The sequence below is a fragment of the Culex quinquefasciatus genome, chromosome 3 (genome assembly GCF_015732765.1).
Source record: "Culex quinquefasciatus strain JHB chromosome 3, VPISU_Cqui_1.0_pri_paternal, whole genome shotgun sequence".
NCBI lineage: Eukaryota > Metazoa > Arthropoda > Insecta > Diptera > Culicidae > Culex > Culex quinquefasciatus.
In genome coordinates, this window is record NC_051863.1 from 171,212,343 (window position 1) to 171,230,495 (window position 18,153).

Genomic DNA, 18,153 nt, shown 5'->3' on the forward strand with positions numbered 1-18,153 from the left:
GCTGCGAGAATGACAGAAACGCGCGCGCGAAAGCGAGAACGACCGCGGTTGCCAAAATGAGCTGTTTTGAGTGAGAGGGAATTTGCAGAATCCAGGTACGGGTGCGATCACAGTACAACACCGGGGGTTTGACAACCGAAATTTTGACACTGTTTGCTATAGTCCCCGTACGGCGTATTCGGCTGGAACGCAAAACTCAATAAAAAAAAAACTCAATGAAGGGATCACGGAAAGATTTATCTAGCGTGGTACGCAGCTGGTCTACAATAGGAAACTCGCAGGATCGCAGATGCAATCGCTAGTTTTTAACACATGCAAATCAATCTGATCTTCTACAATGACAAAGCTGCGGTGCTGCGATTCTGTACTAAAGTCGCAGATCGCAAGTTGCTAGTTCTAAATTTTGAAATAAATGAAAATTTTCGCAAGAATTTCTGCGTTGACAGTTCCAAATGGGAAATCACAGCAACCAACGCGGCCCATTGTAGATACTCGCAGGAAGGACTGCGTATTTAGAACGATTCTTTTTCATTCCTGACATCGCGGCGCAGCGCAGTTTCCCGATGTTGATCAGGCATTTTTCGCAATTCGCAATTCGCAATTTTCAGTGTAAGAACGGGCCTTGACCGATCTTATGCACTAGGTTCCCAACGAACACGCACTGCCCTTACACCTACATCTCACCCTTGCTCTGAGTCAGTACGAGCAGCACGCTAGAACACGCTTTGAGTGTTCGTGCCAGGCATGCACACCTTCTTTTCCGGTTAAGCATTTTAACTCGGCCGGGGGTGGTACATTAAGTAGGGTTTGATGTAAGTATAAGCGCCTAACCATTTATAGTGTGCCTATCAACTTTCATTAAAGCAAAAACAGTTTTATTTTTAGTTTGAATTCAAAAACTTATTGTTATTTACTGTGTATTGTTTTCTCCTGAAATCTTCCCTATTGTTGAGTCTGTTTATCTGTTGCTACTTCTTTTTTCGCGGTGTTTTGTTACAATTTTTGGTCCTAAGCATGTTTTAAAAGTTTACCAAAAATACAATAGTAAAATTTGTGTTAATCCTTTAACCATTCCATAAATTGAGTAAGGGCTCAAACCTCACTTGTTTGAAAAAAAGGTGAAGATTGAAAACAATTGACAGTAAAAGAGAATTTATTTTATAAAAATCAAGTATCAATAGTAAGAGAATGATGAGCGTATTTTGAAGAATAAAAATGAGAAGATAATAAATAGAGATACAAAACAAGCTTAGATTAAAGTAAAGGCGAATGATAAATAGACTTGATATTACTAGTACATTAAGGAAAAGCATATTTTTAAGGAAAACAAACAAACCAAGTTTGTTTTAGCAGTATTAATTGATAGAAAAGAGTGGAAAAGCTTTGAGAGGTAAGAGAATCAAAAGTTAGTAAAATTAAAATCAAATGTTGGATATTAAATAGAAGAATCAGTGAAGAATTGGGAATCAGAAGAGCAAAATAAAAATAGGAGATAGGTGGTAGCTGAGAATTAAGAGAAGAGAAACCCCGTTGTGCGATGTTTCAGGTACATCCACAGCAGTTGACTCAACATACTGCGAATCAAAACAATACCGTCTACAATCACAAATTACTTCCCTTTCCCACATTGTTGCGCCCCTTTCTTTTAGCCGTCTCGACTCTGACCCGCGGTGGTCAAAGGTTTACGATCCGTTTCCACAGGCCACCAGCTAGGTCATCATGAAAACCAAGCCAACGTGAAGGTAAGAAAATAGGACACTCGCAAGGAACCAGAGCTATACTGTTCTGATCAAGATAATTCGGATGATCTAACAGAACTACGGATGTAGTTAGTTACGCTCCTTCCAGGATGTTCCTTACGTGGACGTCAACCGAAGAGCACGCAACAAGGTCAGTGCCATTGCATGCTCTTAGGTATCAATCCTTGGCCTGCCCGATGTTGATCAGGCACTTTTATGCAAAAAAATAAAATGACGAGACAACATTTTTTCAATGGATTAACTGTCAAGATAGGCCGCGAAGTTAATTTTCCAAAATTTTGATTTAAAAATCCATTGTAAACCCTTTGTGGTCGATCGAAAGATCATTTTGGTCAGAAAAATAATCTTTATCGTTGTGAACAATAAAATCAAAAATCTAAGCTTTATTTTAGGAGCCAATTTTATTGATCGGGAGAAATAATTGTTGGAAAATGCTTTAACAATGATTTTACATAAATTGCCCTGGATTTAAAAATAAAATTATGCCGTTACATTTTTCCTAAATTAAGCCTCCCCTTACAATTATATTATATTTGAAAAACATTTTTGTGATGCCTGTATGCTCTCTTGTTATCTAGATAGGAATCCCAGCAAGCTTAGTACGAACGAGCACGAACGGCATCGATTCGCTGCGGCCTAACAATGTTTACTTATTGTTTTGTAGCAATAAAAATGCAATACAAAGCTTTATAATAATATCACAGACTGTGATAATATTGTATATTGCTTATTTTTTGGTTTTGTCGTTTTCAAGCTGCAAGCTCATGTCCTGAGTTTTTTTTGTTTAATTGGATCTTTTTGGATCCCTGAATCAAGGTGGTTTTAAAAACACCCAAAAAGCAAAAACTGGAAATTTGGTTTATTGGACCTTTTCAAAAAAACTCTAGAACTGAAAAAAAACTCAAGGATTAGAGGTGGGCAAAAAAAGAGCGAACCGCTCAAAGAGCCGGTTCACTAAAAAGAGCGAACGAACCGTGGCTCACAAAAAAAGAACCGCGATTTTTTATTAACCTCCAGTCTTTTGAAAGAACCGTTTCAAGATGGCATTATTAAATATAATTTTTTGAATTTAAAAAAATAGTATTAAATTTGTTTTTGAGAATTGGAAATGCAATTTAAAATATTTCAATGCTTTTAAAAATTAATCCCAAAAGTTAATGATTTGTTAAAATATAACCAAAAATCTACTGAATAGTTTAGAGATTTTATCGATTAAATCAGAATGTAGAAAAAAATCACAGAATATTTTCTCCAAATAAAATATTAGCATTATTTCACTTCACGTAGAAATAAATACAATTTTAAAATTAATAGCAATTTGTCAATCCTATAATTAAGTTTGGATGCCATTCTATTACTCGAATGTTTAGGTTCGAGTAGAAATCTTGACATAGAGACCACCAAGACCTATGGTTTTCAAGGGCATCTTCTCGTTTTCAGTTTATTTTTTTTTTTCATCAAATAATTTATAAAAGTCCAATGAGAAAAAAACTCAAATCACACGATTCTTAAAAAAAACTTTTCATCAAAATTTTGAAAAAGGGCGAAAGAGCCGTTCAAAAGAGCGGCTCTTTTTAATGAGCGAACGGAAATGGACCACTAAAATCCGGCAATCTATTGGATGTCTTCTCTTTAAAAAAAATCGAACAGAAATATTTTATGCTAGCTGAAGAATCAGTGTGACTGACCCTTGACTAAAGCGCCATCCCAAATCAGTTGATGGAACTAAGAATGCATTTAAATCTATTAGTCTGTGATTCATATTTTAAATTCCAGAGAAATTTTAAAGGTCCTATACACATATAGCCTAAAGGACCTTTTCAAACACAACTCTAAGAACTCTGGAACTCTGGCTGTCCCAATTCGTATCAGATGGCGGTACACTCAAAGCCCGACCATGGTATTTTGCTAAAAATGCTGCTGAATAAATTAGCCGTTGCTTTTCCGTAAAAGTAAACGCAAATATGGTAAAATGTACCATGCTCCAAAAAATAGCATGGTAGCAATTACGAAATCATGATCCTTATCTCCACGTCGGTGCGTGTTCTCAATTTAACCCTAAAATATGCTAGCAACTACCATGGTTGGGTTTTCAGTGTATGCAATTGGGTACTAAAACCCTATGACAATTTTTATGTACAACGGTAAAAAACACGATTAAAAACCATCTCTGATCACTGATTTTCATTGTAATGCAAAAAAAAAAATGACAAGACAACATTTTTTTCGATGGAACGAGCTGTCAAGTAGGAGCTTTTCTGTCAAGAAGGACCGCGAGGTTCATTTTTCAAAATTGATTTAAAAATCCATTTTAAACTTTTTGTGGTCGTACAAAGGGTCATTGTACTCAGAAAAATAAGCTTTATCGCTGTAAACAATAATATCAGCAATCTAAGCTTCACTTTAAGACCCAATTCTTTCTTTTCTTTTGAGGAGCATGCTGGACATCAATTTAAATAACACCAATAGCCACCTAGAAACCATTTTGAACCCGAATTCGTCTTTTGGAATTTCGTAAAAAAAAGTTTCAGCGGTCAGAAATTTGATAAGAACGCTTTTAATCTCCATTTCTAGAGTTTTTTTTAATGGTCCTACAGTCATCCCACATATTCGGAACACCCACAAATTCGGAACACTTTTGTGATAATTTGTCAATAGCATGCCAAATGCATCTTTTCTGGCGACCCTACTATTTCTAGGACCTTTATTTGGACATTCTCTTGCTATTTCACTAGCAAAAGTAGTACTTTTAGAACAAAAAACTGCATTTCAAGACTATTTTATTCAGAGCATCAAAACACTGCCTCCAAATTGCCTGTTCCATAATTGTGGGATGTTATTGTGCCTCCCACAATTGTGGAACACCTGAATTTAACTGATATTTTCACACAAAAAAAATATCAGACTATTCTTAAAACATAACTAAGCTTGAATTTCGTTGGTTTCAGTGCGTGAAGTCATTATTTTGTAAAAAATATGTACTCATGGAGAGAACCAAAGTTTGTTTACATCCGTAAGAAAAAAGTGTTCCAAATTTGTGGATTTCAAGGGTCAAAGTATTTCTTCAAAAACTTGATATAAAAGTTAAAATTTGCAGTTGTTCGGTACAGCATTCAAAAGATCTCAAAAAAAGCTTTCACATCAAGGTAAAAGCAAATCATTATATTCAATTATCGATTTGATATGATTTTTTGAACACTGACCGATCTGTAAACTGTTCCGAATATGAGGGATGGCTGTATAAGCTACACTCAAAGTAAAAAGTATCCTTTTTTCAATTTACCCGTCGTCACCCTTTAAAAGGGTATCGAAAATGTACTGAATTTGACATACCTTTTTAAAAGGGTGACGCCGGGTGAACTTTAAAAAAGGATAGAAAGTATCCTTTTTGAGTATTGAAAGTACCCTTTTGAGGGATACTTCTGACTTTGAGTGTATTGTCTTTCATATGTTTTTAGGACCTTTTCAAATAAAACACTTTTCAAAGTTTAGTTCAGATTAATTGGGTCCTAAAATGAAGCTTAGATTGCTGATATTATTGTTTACAGCGATAAAGCTTATTTTTCTGAGTACAATGACCCTTTGTACGACCACAAAGAGTTTAAAATGGATTTTTAAATCAATTTTGAAAAATTAACCTCGCGGTCCTTCTTGACAGAAAAGTTCCTACTTGACAGCTCGTTCCAAGGGGACCATAGTTGATCCATCGAAAAAATGTTGTCTTGTCAAAAAGAAATTTTGCATTAAAATGAAAAAAAGTGATCAGAAATGGTTTTTAATGGTGTTTTTTACCGTTGTACATAAAAATTGACATAGGGCTTTAGTACCCAATTCAGATTTAAATTTTGAAGGTGTCACCCCCTTGCACCGACAAAAACACTCGATGAGATGGATTCTACACATTAACAAAATTTGGGGAAATTTGGCAAACACTTTCGGGTGGTACTGAACTGATCTGTCAAATTTTGACGTTTCCGAATTTAATAAACCAAAATAAGTAAACAATAAAAAATCTTTTTAAAATCGTTTAAAATTTTAATTTCTACTCACCAGCGACACAAACTCCAACCGCGAATGCTTCGCCAAATAGTCCAGAATCCCGTTCACAGCCTGGATGGCAAGCTGATGATAGGTCAGGGCCTCGTCTCCGGTTCCTCCTGTCGCCGCTCCGGCCACCGGAACTGGCCGCGTCATCGACAGCGACACATCCACCGCGATTATGGTGGGCATTTTGCGCGATTGTGGGTCACTTTCGCTAGCAGATTCTTTTGGAAAACACTTGAAAATCGCCGAAAAATTTGGCCACCAAAACTCGCGACGGTGCGACGAACTCGGCAAGCAAAACAAAACTGATGCACCGGTTTGACAGGAAAAACAAAACAAAAGGGAAACGATTTCAGAAGGCTCGACTGTAGCTGTCAAACTTGTTGAACTTTATTAAAATGAACGAAGGGTGGGACACTTTGAACAGTTATGATAGATCAGGAATGATAGATTTGAGATTGATTTTTTCAAACACTGAAATGCTTTTAGTCGCAGAATGATTTTTTGGGAGATTTCTCAAGAACGAAAAAGTACTCTTTTAAAGGTTTCACCTCAGAAGTTGAATTTTATTACTCCATCACAAAACAATGGAATAGCACGTGGACACGATCGCGCGAGCAATCCTCACAGTTCTACAGTGAAATTAGTGGTTCTTCTCGAAGTACTTGATTTTTTCCTCCGGGTTTGGCACAATCTGAAATGAAATTTCATTAATTTTCTACTTAACTAAAGTTAACTTAATCTTATACCGTGTCCTGTCCGGGCTTCCACCCGGCGGGGCACACCTCGCCGTGCTTGTCCGTGTACTGGAAGGCCTGCACCAGCCGCAGCGTTTCGTCCACCGATCGGCCCACGGGCAAGTCGTTCATCGTAATCTGCCGCAGAATGCCACGATCGTCGATGATGAACAGTCCCCGCAGGGTGTGGCCCAAATCGTCCAGATACACGCCGTAATCCTTGGCGATGCTGTGCGTGATGTCGCTGACCAGTGGAATGTTGATCTTGCCGAGACCGCCCTCCTTCCGCGGCGTGTTGATCCAGGCCAGATGCGTAAAGTGCGAATCGATGCTGGCCGCTATGACCTCCGCGTTCAGCTTCTTAAACTCGCTAACTCGGTCCGAAAAGGCCAGAATCTCCGTGGGGCACACAAACGTAAAGTCCAGCGGGTAAAAGAAGAACACCAGGTACTTTCCACGATAGTCCGACAGCTTGATCTTCTTAAACGCCCCCTCTACGACGGCCGTCGCCTCAAACTGTGGCGCTGGCCGCGAAATGACCGCCTTCGTCCACTGCAGCTTGTGATCCGCCGAGCGGACGTCCTCCTGCGGGTAGACATGGCCACCGGCAAACGAATGGCACGATCCCTCGTCGAGCTGCGTCGATGCCGAACTCTGTGGAAGACAAACGAACGTGACCGCGGCCAGCATTAGAAGGGGCCGCACCGGAATCGACTTCATCGCGCAACGTTCTGTTCTTCCTCCTCTCTCTCTTCTAATTTAGCCACGCAAACAAAAACGACGACGACACTGCCGCCGCTGGAACGGGGAAAATCTAATAAAGGTGTGCTCGGAAACGACGACGATTGCTGGAAGCAGCTGATAAGAAAGCACCGCGTTTTTTTTTTTGCTTCTTTGATAAGCGACGCGAGAGTCGGGGAAAAGCGCGAAAGAAGAAAAAGCAACAAGCAGCTCGCACTTGTCTGACTTTTGATTGACACAAGTAAACGATGATGGCCGGCTTGCTTGGGTCGCCCGTCGCGGGAAAATTGGGAGAAAGTGGTTAGTGAGACGTGAGAGAACGGGTATGAAGCTCACCTAGATAAAGTGAGGAAACCTGTTTTGTTTGTGTTCATTTTGAAAAGTTCATTTAATTTTTTTCCTTCCTTAACAGAAATAATTGAATTTATTACAGAAAAAGATCTAATCATTAAAGAAAATGATTTGAAAATTTCTTTTCTGGAGTTTGTTTTTGAAAAGGTCCAATAAACCAACAATAAACCAAATTTCAATTTTTGCTTTTTGGGTGTTTTTTTAATACCCTAGATCTAAGGCGGTTTCAAAAACACCCAAAAAGCAAAAACTGGAAATTAGGTTTATTGGACCTTTAAATAAAACTCCAGTTTAGTACATTGATAAATATATTTTTCTAATCTAATCTAATCTAATCCTAGAGCAGCCAATCTTTCGGCAGAATCCTGGAGAATGTCGGGGTGATTACTTCCAACATCCTTCTTTTCTAAGGCCAACTGCGTAAAGTTAATCGCGAAGAAGATTCGTTGAAATGGATTGGGCTTTGAGGGGTTACTTACATGTAGAAAATCAATTTTTTGACACATTTTCACACACACAAATTCTCCAAGGAGACCATAGATGATTTGGGCAAAGAGTATTGAAAATAGAGCGCGGACTCGGAACAAATTTTCAATAAATTCATGGTACCGACCAAAGGTACAACCGTAACGGCTTTGATGAGGCGTTCGCAGAAAACTTAAAAAAAAGTTGTTTTTGAAGTTGACATTTGAAAAAATTAAAATCCAATGTCAACATAAGAATTTGCGTTGTTTTTTAATTCATTTGCAGCTCATCAAAGCAAAAGTTGATCGCCATAAGTTTATCCGTGTTTGAGATTCCATATGCCTTATAGTTTGTTATTTGCAGTAACTGGAGAATGTGAAAAAAGGAAGTGAGGACCGTGAGGACGGACTGAAGCTGCGTTTCTGTAAGAACACTCTTATCTCAACCGGCATCCAATTCCTGATGGAAAAAGGCGTTCCAAAACACCTTGATAAAGAAAATTTAAAGAAGCTGGCGGCAATTCAAACAACATTTTAACGGATTCCTTTGTGGACCACCAATCAGTGAGGTACTCCTGGATATTAGCTTCTGAAAAGTGCTTAAAAAGTGCAAAAATGCCTCACGACAAGAAAAAGAGGCGGTCCTCACCAGCAGGATCGGCAGATTTGAAGAAGCTAAAGAATGCCGAAGCGCTACCCGCAAAGCCAGGCAGTTTGAGCAAGGACGCTCAAAATTCGTCTGGAAACCAGTTTGCTACCCTCCCTGTGGACGTGAGCGAGAATGAAGAATTTGAACGACGGGAAAAGTTGGCACCCATTTTTGTGAAAACATCGTCATCGGATTCGGTGCGAAAGTGGCTGACTGGATTTATCAAATCTGGTGCTTTACGAGCTTCCATTCACTTGTGTGCTGAAGGACTCAAAATTCTTCTACCTACCAGAAAGGATTACAACTACGTTCGGGATTTCCTGAACAACACAAAGATTGAATACTACAGCCATGACGATCCAGGTAAACGCCCCATGAAACAGGTCCTCCGAGGCCTGTACGACATGGATGTGAGTGTGTTGAAAAAAGAGCTCAAAACTCTTAAGTTGAACGTGATCGAAGTCTTCAAGATGACGAGACACAACAAGGCCGTCAAGTATCGTGATCTACTGTACCTGGTTCATCTCGAGAAAGGATCGGCAACGCCGTCTGAGCTGAATTCAGTTCGGGCAATTTTCAACATCATCGTGACTTGGGAACGTTATCGTCCAGTGCACCGTGACGTGACAAAGTGTTCGAACTGCTTGCAGTTTGGACATGGAGGAAGGAACTGTTTCATCAAGAGTCGTGAGCACAAAACTCAAGCTTGCGAAACAATCAACGAGAACATCGAAGCGAAATGCTTCGACCAAGAATCAAAGCTGCCCAAAACGAGCTGAGTTTGTGAAAATTCGGCTGCAAGCGACGACGAGCAGAGCTGAAAATGTCAGGGGTCCTGACGCGAAAATCGGCGACGCATACACGATTTTTTCAGATCCATTCACTGAATCGCAAAACCGTGACATAAACAAACCCGACTCAGTCGTGAGTGCCCTAGCTCACTGAGCAGCTGCAATGCGAGGCAGTAGTCGACCAACGCTCATTCGACGTTGCACGCACACATATAAAGAAACAAGTTTTTACAATAAAAGTTGGCATTTATGCGTGGAAATGTAATTTTGAATATAAGTTATGGTTGTTTTAAGTGTTTTGCACAGTCTAGAACCATTCAATTGTTTAAAAATAGTCAAAATAGTGTTTAGAGAGGATTTTACGAGTCAGTCATACGACACGAATTGAGTGAGTGTAGCTCATTTTTTCACGTCTCTCATTCTCCAGCAGCCGACCGGCACGAGTCAGGCGGCAGTGGTTGAACGGACACAGTAGGCTTATAGTCAGATGCTAGCAGTGAACTGACATTTTGGTTTGCTTCATGTGTACGCTGGGTTGGAAACATTTTGCAGGCCTGGTTAGCACACACAATCACTCACACACAGTTATTTTGCTCCACTATTAATTCGACGATCCAAATTGTCAGTGCGTCTTTCGATCATTATATAGAAATGTCTTTTTCACCGCAAATGAATAAAACCTCGAAAAATTTAAACACAATCCACCCGACGCCGTGCCTTCCGATCAACGATGATATAGGAAGGGCTTTGAAATTCACAAAACAATAAATTAAGACACACACAATTTATGACCAAAAACACACAAAAAAAAATCACTTTTTTGCAATTCCGTCGTGAAACTACTAACTTTTCCTGTCATTCTTGAACGATGAAATAGCCTACTTTTCTGTACCAAAAATAACAGAATCGAATAGCAACACTTTTCAAAATAAATGCTGAAAAGTTCTACTTTTCAGCACTGAAATGGGTGCTGAAAAGTTGAACTTTTCAGCATTTTTTTCAAAAAGTAACATTTTTCAACATTTTTTTGATTTAAACGATTTATTGACAAAATACATGAAAATTCGACTTAAAATTTCACTCAATGGGTGTTTTTCGAAATTGCAAAAAATGTTGTATGGAACTCGTTGCAAAACTTGATTTTTTCAGCACTCGTCGTATTTATCCAACTCGGTGAACCTCGTTGGATAAATGTACGACTCGTGCTGAAAAAATCCACTTTTTGCAACTTGTTGCATAAACTACTATTCACTCCGAATATTTTTTACAACACCTTTACAAATTACGCACTCACCCCATACAAATAGCGACACAAAAGCACACAAAAAAATTAACCTGAATAATCACGACTTCGCGTCCCCACTTCCAGCGCACCAATGATGCTATTATTCAATTACAACAATCACTCACTTCATACGAACAGCGACACAAAAGCACACAAAATCTTTTATTATTACTGTGCAAAACACTTAAAACAACCATAACTTATATTCAAAATTACATTTCCACGCATAAATGCCAACTTTTATTGTAAAAACTTGTTTCTTTATGTGTGTGCGTGCAACGTCGAATGAGCGTTGGTCGACTACTGCCTCGCATTGCAGCTGCTCAGTGAGCTAGGGCACTCACGACTGAGTCGGGTTTGTTTATGTCACGGTTTTGCGATTCAGTGAATGGATCTGAAAAAATCGTGTATGCGTCGCCGATTTTCGCGTCAGGACCCCTGACATTTTCAGCTCTGGTGCTAACCAGAAAGACCTTACCATAGCACCGTTGCTCGGAAGGCTCGCCGACGGGTCTGTTATGAAAGTCCTCCCCCATAGCGCCGTAGCTCGGGAGGCATCGAAAAGCCAATACCTTATCCTACTAACCCAAAAAAATATTAATCACGTGATGCTTGAAGGAGATGCTGTGGATTCAACGGTCTCAAGCGGTATCAACAAGTATATAGCGAAAAACTATGTGCTTGATGAATCTGCAACTTCAACTATCGGACTTACATTCCTCCCTTTCGTTGAACTGCAGGCTTCTTGGGAGGGCGCTGGTATTGACTAATAAAGTAAGGATCTTCAGAGGTTAAACAGTGAACGGATGGTTGGCTCCCACTGATCATTTTTGATTCATTGTTTAACTTCAGCTGATCTGTCAATAATGGAGTAGCAGCTCATTGGCAGTCAACCATGCTCATGCTCAAATGTGATCAGTTAATAATAAAACGAAAAATACAACAAAGATGAAAAGCATTAAGCCATACCGCTTAGTATGTAAAATAAATTTAATTATTATAAGAAAGTTCAATAAAAACATATTTATTTTCAAACAAAAAACAGTAAAATTATGGCCTAGTGCACTGTTTGAGTTATAGTTAGAGTTATATTTCTGGGTGAAATTTAAGGAAAATTTCCTATCTTTATTTTTTTTAAGATATGTGTCCATCCGCGTCCATCCCTGATTATTTCAATAGCTAAGAAACTTCTTTACAAATAAAGAAGAATTTATATTTTCAAGTACAGCGCAAATTTGTTAATTCAGAATTTTGCCACGTCGAATGTCCTCTAATTCAAACGTGTTTGAACCAAAAAAAAACGAAACAGGCTCTCGCCACAAATATACAATCAATTTCAATTCTCGAGCTTTTTTGAAAAGGTCCAATAAACCAAATTTTCAGTTTTTGCTTTATGAGTGTTTTTAATACCCCTGACTTAAGGCGACCTTTAAGGTCCTTTAGGCTATTGTATTTTATATGTTTATAGGACCTTTTTTGAAAAAAAATCTAGCATTATCAATTTAATATTTACATTCAATCTCATTTTTCCTCGTTGATAACTGTCAGTCGTTTCAATTAGCGAATGTGGATACGCGAATTCGCACGCTGTTCCAATATAAATATTGGACATTTGAAATAACAAGCCACATTTTTATTTAAGTTTCTTAATTTTCTTAAAAAAAAAAAATCCGGTAACATAGCCCCACGTCAAACCTTATCATCATCGAGTGAACCGTGAATGAACACACTCATCAAAACTGCAGCGTTCATTTCTCACTGCCATCTGTCACTTCACAAAGTAATTTTCCAATTTTCCCGAAACGTAATTTCGTCCGAGTCCTGCAAAGATTAGTCACTGTTTTGATTCCGTTTGGATCGATTTCCCGTTTTTTTGTAAACCCCGCGATGGCCGCCAACTTTCCGGAGGTTCCGGCCACGCTAAAGCCCATTGCGCACTATTTGAAGACGGCGCAGGAACACGACGCCCGCGATGCCATCGTCAGCTACTGGTGGTAGGTTGAGTTTGTTGTTTTGATTTGTTGGAAGTTAATTGGATTTAACTCTTTTTAGTCGATTGTACGCCCTCCAGGTGGGACTTAAAATCAACAGCCAGGGTATGGAGGAACGAAAGTTCCTTATTCAGGTGATGGACTGGTTGGAGACGACGAAGAAGGCCCACACGGAGAACGAATCTATCACGAATGAGGTGGCCGCGCAAGCTTATCTGGAGAATTACGCGTTGAAGTTGTTTTTGTACGCGGACAAACAGGACCGGGCCAGCAATTTCGGGAAGAATGTCGTGAAGGCATTCTACACGGCCGGAATGATCTACGACGTACTGCAAACGTTCGGCGAACTGACCGAGGAGGTGACCCAGAATCGAAAGTACGCCAAGTGGAAGGCCTCCTACATCCACAACTGCTTGAAGAATGGCGAAACTCCGGTACCTGGACCGATGCAGTCCGCAGAGGACGAAGAGTTGGACAACGAGTTGCAGAATCTGGTACCGGGACCAAGCAACCCAGCACCGGACCAACCGCCTGCCCCAGGGCCAAGTCAGCAGCAACCGCCGTATCCACCGATGGGATTCAACAGCTTCCCGTCGCCGGGGCAGCCACAGCTACCTTTTTCTGGCCCACCCTCCGGTCCCACCAACTTCGTTACGAACGACCCCTTTAGCAACGTGAAGGCACCGACGCCGCCGAGCGAACCGGAGAAACCACCCGGCGGATGGCAACCGTACACGGGACCAGCCGGAGGAGGTGTCGCTCCGGCGGCCGCACCCGTTGCGACCGGTGCCGGTGTGACCCTTACGCCCGACCAGATTACCAAGGCCCAGAAGTACTGCAAGTGGGCGGGGAGTGCGCTTAACTACGAGGACACCAAAACGGCGATTGACAACCTGCAGAAGGCGCTGCGGCTGCTGCAAACCGGCCAAGATGGCTAAAAGAGCTGATCTTGTCTGTGTAAAGTATTTTGTGTATTGATCTTAGATTGCGAAAGCCGCGATTTAAACTCATTTTGTTGTTTTAAAGCTTTTTACACCGGCCATGGGTGCACGCCTCCAGATTAATAAAGAAACTATTTAATCAACCACTCAAATGACCGATTTTAAATTTCATTTTTCTCGAATCCTATTTCGATGTTTGATTAATTTAAAGCTGGTTTCCCGGGACAAAAGAGAAGGAACAATTTCTTGGTGCGTTTGTACACTTCTTTCTGGCTAGACTTTTCTACTGCCAATTTGCAACTTTTCTGAACTTAGTTCCAATTATCAGAAACAGCAATAAATTAGCTCGGAATATACGCCGTGAATGTTTAAACTCATGAATCCTTTAAATTTTAACTTTGGTAGTAAATTATTTTAAAAAAGCTTCAAATTTGTAAATAAATTAAGCTTTAACCTTTAAATTGCTTAAATAATTAATTTCCTTAATTTCTTATTTTTTTAAATTCCAAAATTCTTATGTTGTTAATTTTTTGGATTTTTTAATTAAAATTATGCTTAAAAAATGTTAAAATGATAAGTTCTTAGACTCTCAAATTCTTTTATTCCTCAACTTTTAAAATAAAAATTTTAAGAATTTCATAATTTTATTATTGTATTATTTTCTCAAATTCTAAAATACTGAAATTCTTAAATTCATAATTTCTTTTTTTTATTTCTTAAATTCTTAAGTTCTGAAATTCTTAAATTCTGGAATTCCTTAATTCAAAAATTCTGAAATTCAAAAATTCTAAAACTTTAAAATTCCAAAATTTTAAAATTCTAAAATTCAAAAATTCTAAGATTCTAAAATACTAAAATTCTAAAATTCTAAAATTCTAAAATTCTAAAATTCTTAAATTCTAAAATTATAAAATTATAAAATTAAAAAATTCAAAAAAATTTAAATACTGAAATTCTGAAATTCTGAACTTCTGAAATTCTGAACTACTGAAATTCTTAAATTCTTAAATTCTTAAATTCTTAAATTCTTAAATCCTTAAATTCTTAAATTCTTAAATTCTTAAATTCTTAAATTCTTAAATTCTTAAATTCTTAAATTCTTAAATTCTTAAATTCTTAAATTCTTAAATTCTTAAATTCTTAAATTCTTAAATTCTTAAATTCTTAAATTCTTAAATTCTTAAATTCTTAAATTCTTAAATTCTTAAATTCTTAAATTCTTAAATTCTTAAATTCTTAAATTCTTAAATTCTTAAATTCTTAAATTCTTAAATTCTTAAATTCTTAAATTCTTAAATTCTTAAATTCTTAAATTCTTAAATTCTTAAATTCTTAAATTCTTAAATTCTTAAATTCTTAAATTCTTAAATTCTTAAATTCTTAAATTCTTAAATTCTTAAATTCTTAAATTCTTAAATTCTTAAATTCTTAAATTCTTAAATTCTTAAATTCTTAAATTCTTAAATTCTTAAATTCTTAATTTCTTAATTCTTAAATTCTTAAATTCTTAAATTCTTAAATTCTTAAATTCTTTAATTCTTTAATTCTTATACAAGTTCATACAAATCTTTTTAATTTAAATTTGAAATTTTACATATTGAACTAAAAAATAAATAATTTATGAAGTCAAAAATCAAACGTATCAAGAGTTAAGAAATGTAAAAATAAAAAAAAAACATTAAATTAGATTTCATTATCTATATCTTGCTTACTTTTTCAAAAGGTCTTATGAACATAGGAAACCTATAGCGCATTGGTGGTTTTGAAAAAGTAGTCTAGATATCTCAAAATGGTCTGATTTTCAATGTTAAAAAATATTACATTTAAATTTAAATCTACGACTAACGCTTGGTAAAAAACTCGTTTTTTTAGATTTCGATATTCCGTGTTAGTGGAGAATTTGCATTTTCGTAATCACTTACCTTTGAAATCTTCACCGGAACCGGCGTCGTCGTCGTCGTCGTCTTTTTTGTCGCCGTTGCCGTCGTCTCGGTCGACTTACTAGCTGTAGTAGTCGCCGTCTGCGCCGGAACACTTTTCTTCGCCATCATCGTCGTTATTGTGGGCTGCAACTTTGCTTTCGGCTGCTGCTGTTGCTTTGGCATCGGCAGTTCCGCCGCTGCCACCACCTTCTTTTGGGCTGGTTTGGGGGCCGTCACTTTCGGTGGTTTGACCTCCGGCGTGACCTCCTCCTCGACGGTGTAGTCGAATTCTTCATCTTCCTGTTGATGTTTCTGCGGCGGAGTCGGTTTGGTTGGGTTGCTTCGACGGAGTCGCACCGGGGTCACTTCCGGTTCTTTTTTGAGTGAAACGGTGGTCGTTTTGGGGGCTGGATCGGCGGATGTCACCATGAGTACTTTGATTTTTTTCGCTTTTGGCGGAGATTCCGGGGCGGGACTTGGTGTTTTTGGGGCAGCCCGCTTCGTGATACGTTTGACGGTGACGACCTCGTCGTCCGGCATGCACTCCGTTTGGGCTTTGGAGCACTCTGTCGAGCAGTAGACTTCACTTCCGTCCTCGACCTCGCAACTGTCGTACGAAATGACGGATCCACACCAGCTGCATTGGCGTTCCTCGAGTTCCTGAACCTCGACGTAATTGATTTCGCTGTCATCCGCCTGCTCGTCTTCCTCCTCATCGCCGTCATCGTTGACCAACTCCACGGTCGTCGATTCCTCCCAGTCCCGTTCCTGTTCGTCCACTTCGAAAACCTGATAAGTTTCCTCTTCTTGGCCGTTCTGGTAATCTTTGTACTCCTGCTTCAGGAAACAGGACCGAACCTTTTCCGGCACATTCGCACAGTGCATCACGATGTGGGTTCGCATCCGGGTCAAGTTCCGAACCGTGGACCACTCACAAAACATGCAAGAACGCTTATTGTTTTCAACAATGTGAAACAGCCCATGAATGTCCTTTTTGTTCTCGGACAACATTGAAGAATTTTGCTCCTTTTCAGCTGCAGCCTAAAACCAACAAAAAAGTATGTACATCGTCAAATCATCCGCAAAATGCCCCCACAGCAAATCAATCCTACCTGCTGAAGGGCCACCATTTCCTGCTTCAACTCATCCGGGCAAGAGCACACCTCGATGATGTGCTTGATCATCCGGGTCGCGTTCATGACCGTACTCCACTCGCAGTGCACGCACCGGTGCCGATTGGGACCAACTTCAACGAACTCCCTCCGCACCGGATGCGGTTCCTTTCGTTTTGCCTTCTGGAATTTGCTGCTGTTGTCATTGTTGTTGCCGCCGCCGGATGGCGAGGATCTTGCCGTGCTGCTGGCCATTTCTAAATCACGCGCGCGCACCCGGATAACAAACAAATAACACTTTTTTTTAAATTACTTTATACAATTTTTGAAACGCGTACGCGAGAAACTGAAATATTTCAGAAAGTTTTACGATTAATTTTTTTACGTTTCGCGAAAAAGGACGCACGCAGCAGAAGAAATAAACAGCGCGCTTGTCAACGGCTTTGACAACAAAGTTCATCCGTAAATGAAAAAGAGTTCACTCGGCTGAGGGGTCCAACGATTTTTGAGCTGTTATTCTATGTGTAATACATATTTTTGCGAGAAATACTCGGAAAAAAAGTTTTACACTCAACCCCCGGTGGTTGGTCAAAGTCAAACTAAAAAGTGACGAACTGTCACTTTTTACACGGCGCTCACGAACACTATCAAAACAAACGTTTGGTAGTGTGTGTGTGAACTCCGTGTAAAAGGGGTGTCAAACTAAAAAGTGACCCCGTTCGTTTGACAACAGTTGGTGTCAAACCATCGGGGTTTGAGTGTAGTTACATTCTACAAAGCATTTTTAACTGCAATCAAGTAATAGATAATATACACTCAACAATTCAGTGCATCTCCAGCGCTGGTGGCAAACCAACGCCAACATTTCAAAAAGCATCATATATAAACCGTGCGTTTTGAGTAAAACGCATTTCCAAAGTTTTTTTTTTAAAAAAAAAGGACCAATAAACTATTGTCTTTCATATGTTTATAGGACAAAATAAAAAAAGTATAAATTTGAATGTTGAGCATAATTTTTCTATTCCAGTTTTAATATAAAAGCCGTCATTATATTTAAGAAAAACAAACATAACTTCTTTTGAAATCACAAACGTCTATATCACCCTGCTGTCATTAGAGGGGTAGCTTTATATGATTCGTTTTTCTTAGCCGAATGTACATGGCGCTTTTCGTGATGTTTTTTTTCGTCACGAGGTTCATGCAGTCTTTTATTTGACAGGTTGACAGGGCTATACAAACAGGCACTGCTGATGCCAGAGATTTTGTTTATGTTACTTTATTTTAAATCATTATTAAACAGACTTTACTAAAGTAACTTTTGCTCGTTTTTGGTCAAGAGGTAGCTTATTAGGAATACTTTCAGAA

General features: G+C 38.7%; 3 protein-coding genes across 3 annotated transcripts in view; 1 reads left to right on the forward strand and 2 right to left on the reverse strand.

Moving 5' to 3' along the window:
• LOC119769453 (integrator complex subunit 14) overlaps window positions 1-6,128 on the reverse strand; it is a 29,949-nt gene extending 23,821 nt beyond the window's left edge. The window contains exon 1 of the mRNA XM_038261908.1: window positions 5,811-6,128. Coding sequence (XP_038117836.1) covers window positions 5,811-5,990 — 180 coding nt within the window. The 5' untranslated portion in view covers window positions 5,991-6,128. The remainder of the gene's footprint in view (window positions 1-5,810) is intronic.
• A 212-nt stretch (window positions 6,129-6,340) lies between these two features.
• On the reverse strand, window positions 6,341-17,208 carry LOC6044065. Its single transcript, XM_001861597.2, has 4 exons — window positions 16,789-17,208; window positions 15,677-16,717; window positions 6,554-7,195; window positions 6,341-6,498 (listed from the first exon to the last, which is right to left on the reverse strand). The coding sequence occupies exons 1-4, from the start codon at window positions 17,041-17,043 to the stop codon at window positions 6,448-6,450; spliced, it is 1,989 nt and encodes a 662-aa protein (XP_001861632.2). The 5' UTR covers window positions 17,044-17,208; the 3' UTR covers window positions 6,341-6,447.
• LOC6044066 (vacuolar protein sorting-associated protein VTA1 homolog) lies at window positions 12,593-13,906 on the forward strand. The gene is made up of 2 exons (XM_038262219.1): window positions 12,593-12,816; window positions 12,875-13,906. Exons 1-2 carry the CDS (start codon window positions 12,710-12,712, stop codon window positions 13,749-13,751), a joined length of 984 nt encoding a protein of 327 aa, XP_038118147.1. The 5' UTR covers window positions 12,593-12,709; the 3' UTR covers window positions 13,752-13,906.
• Window positions 17,209-18,153: the final 945 nt, after the last annotated feature.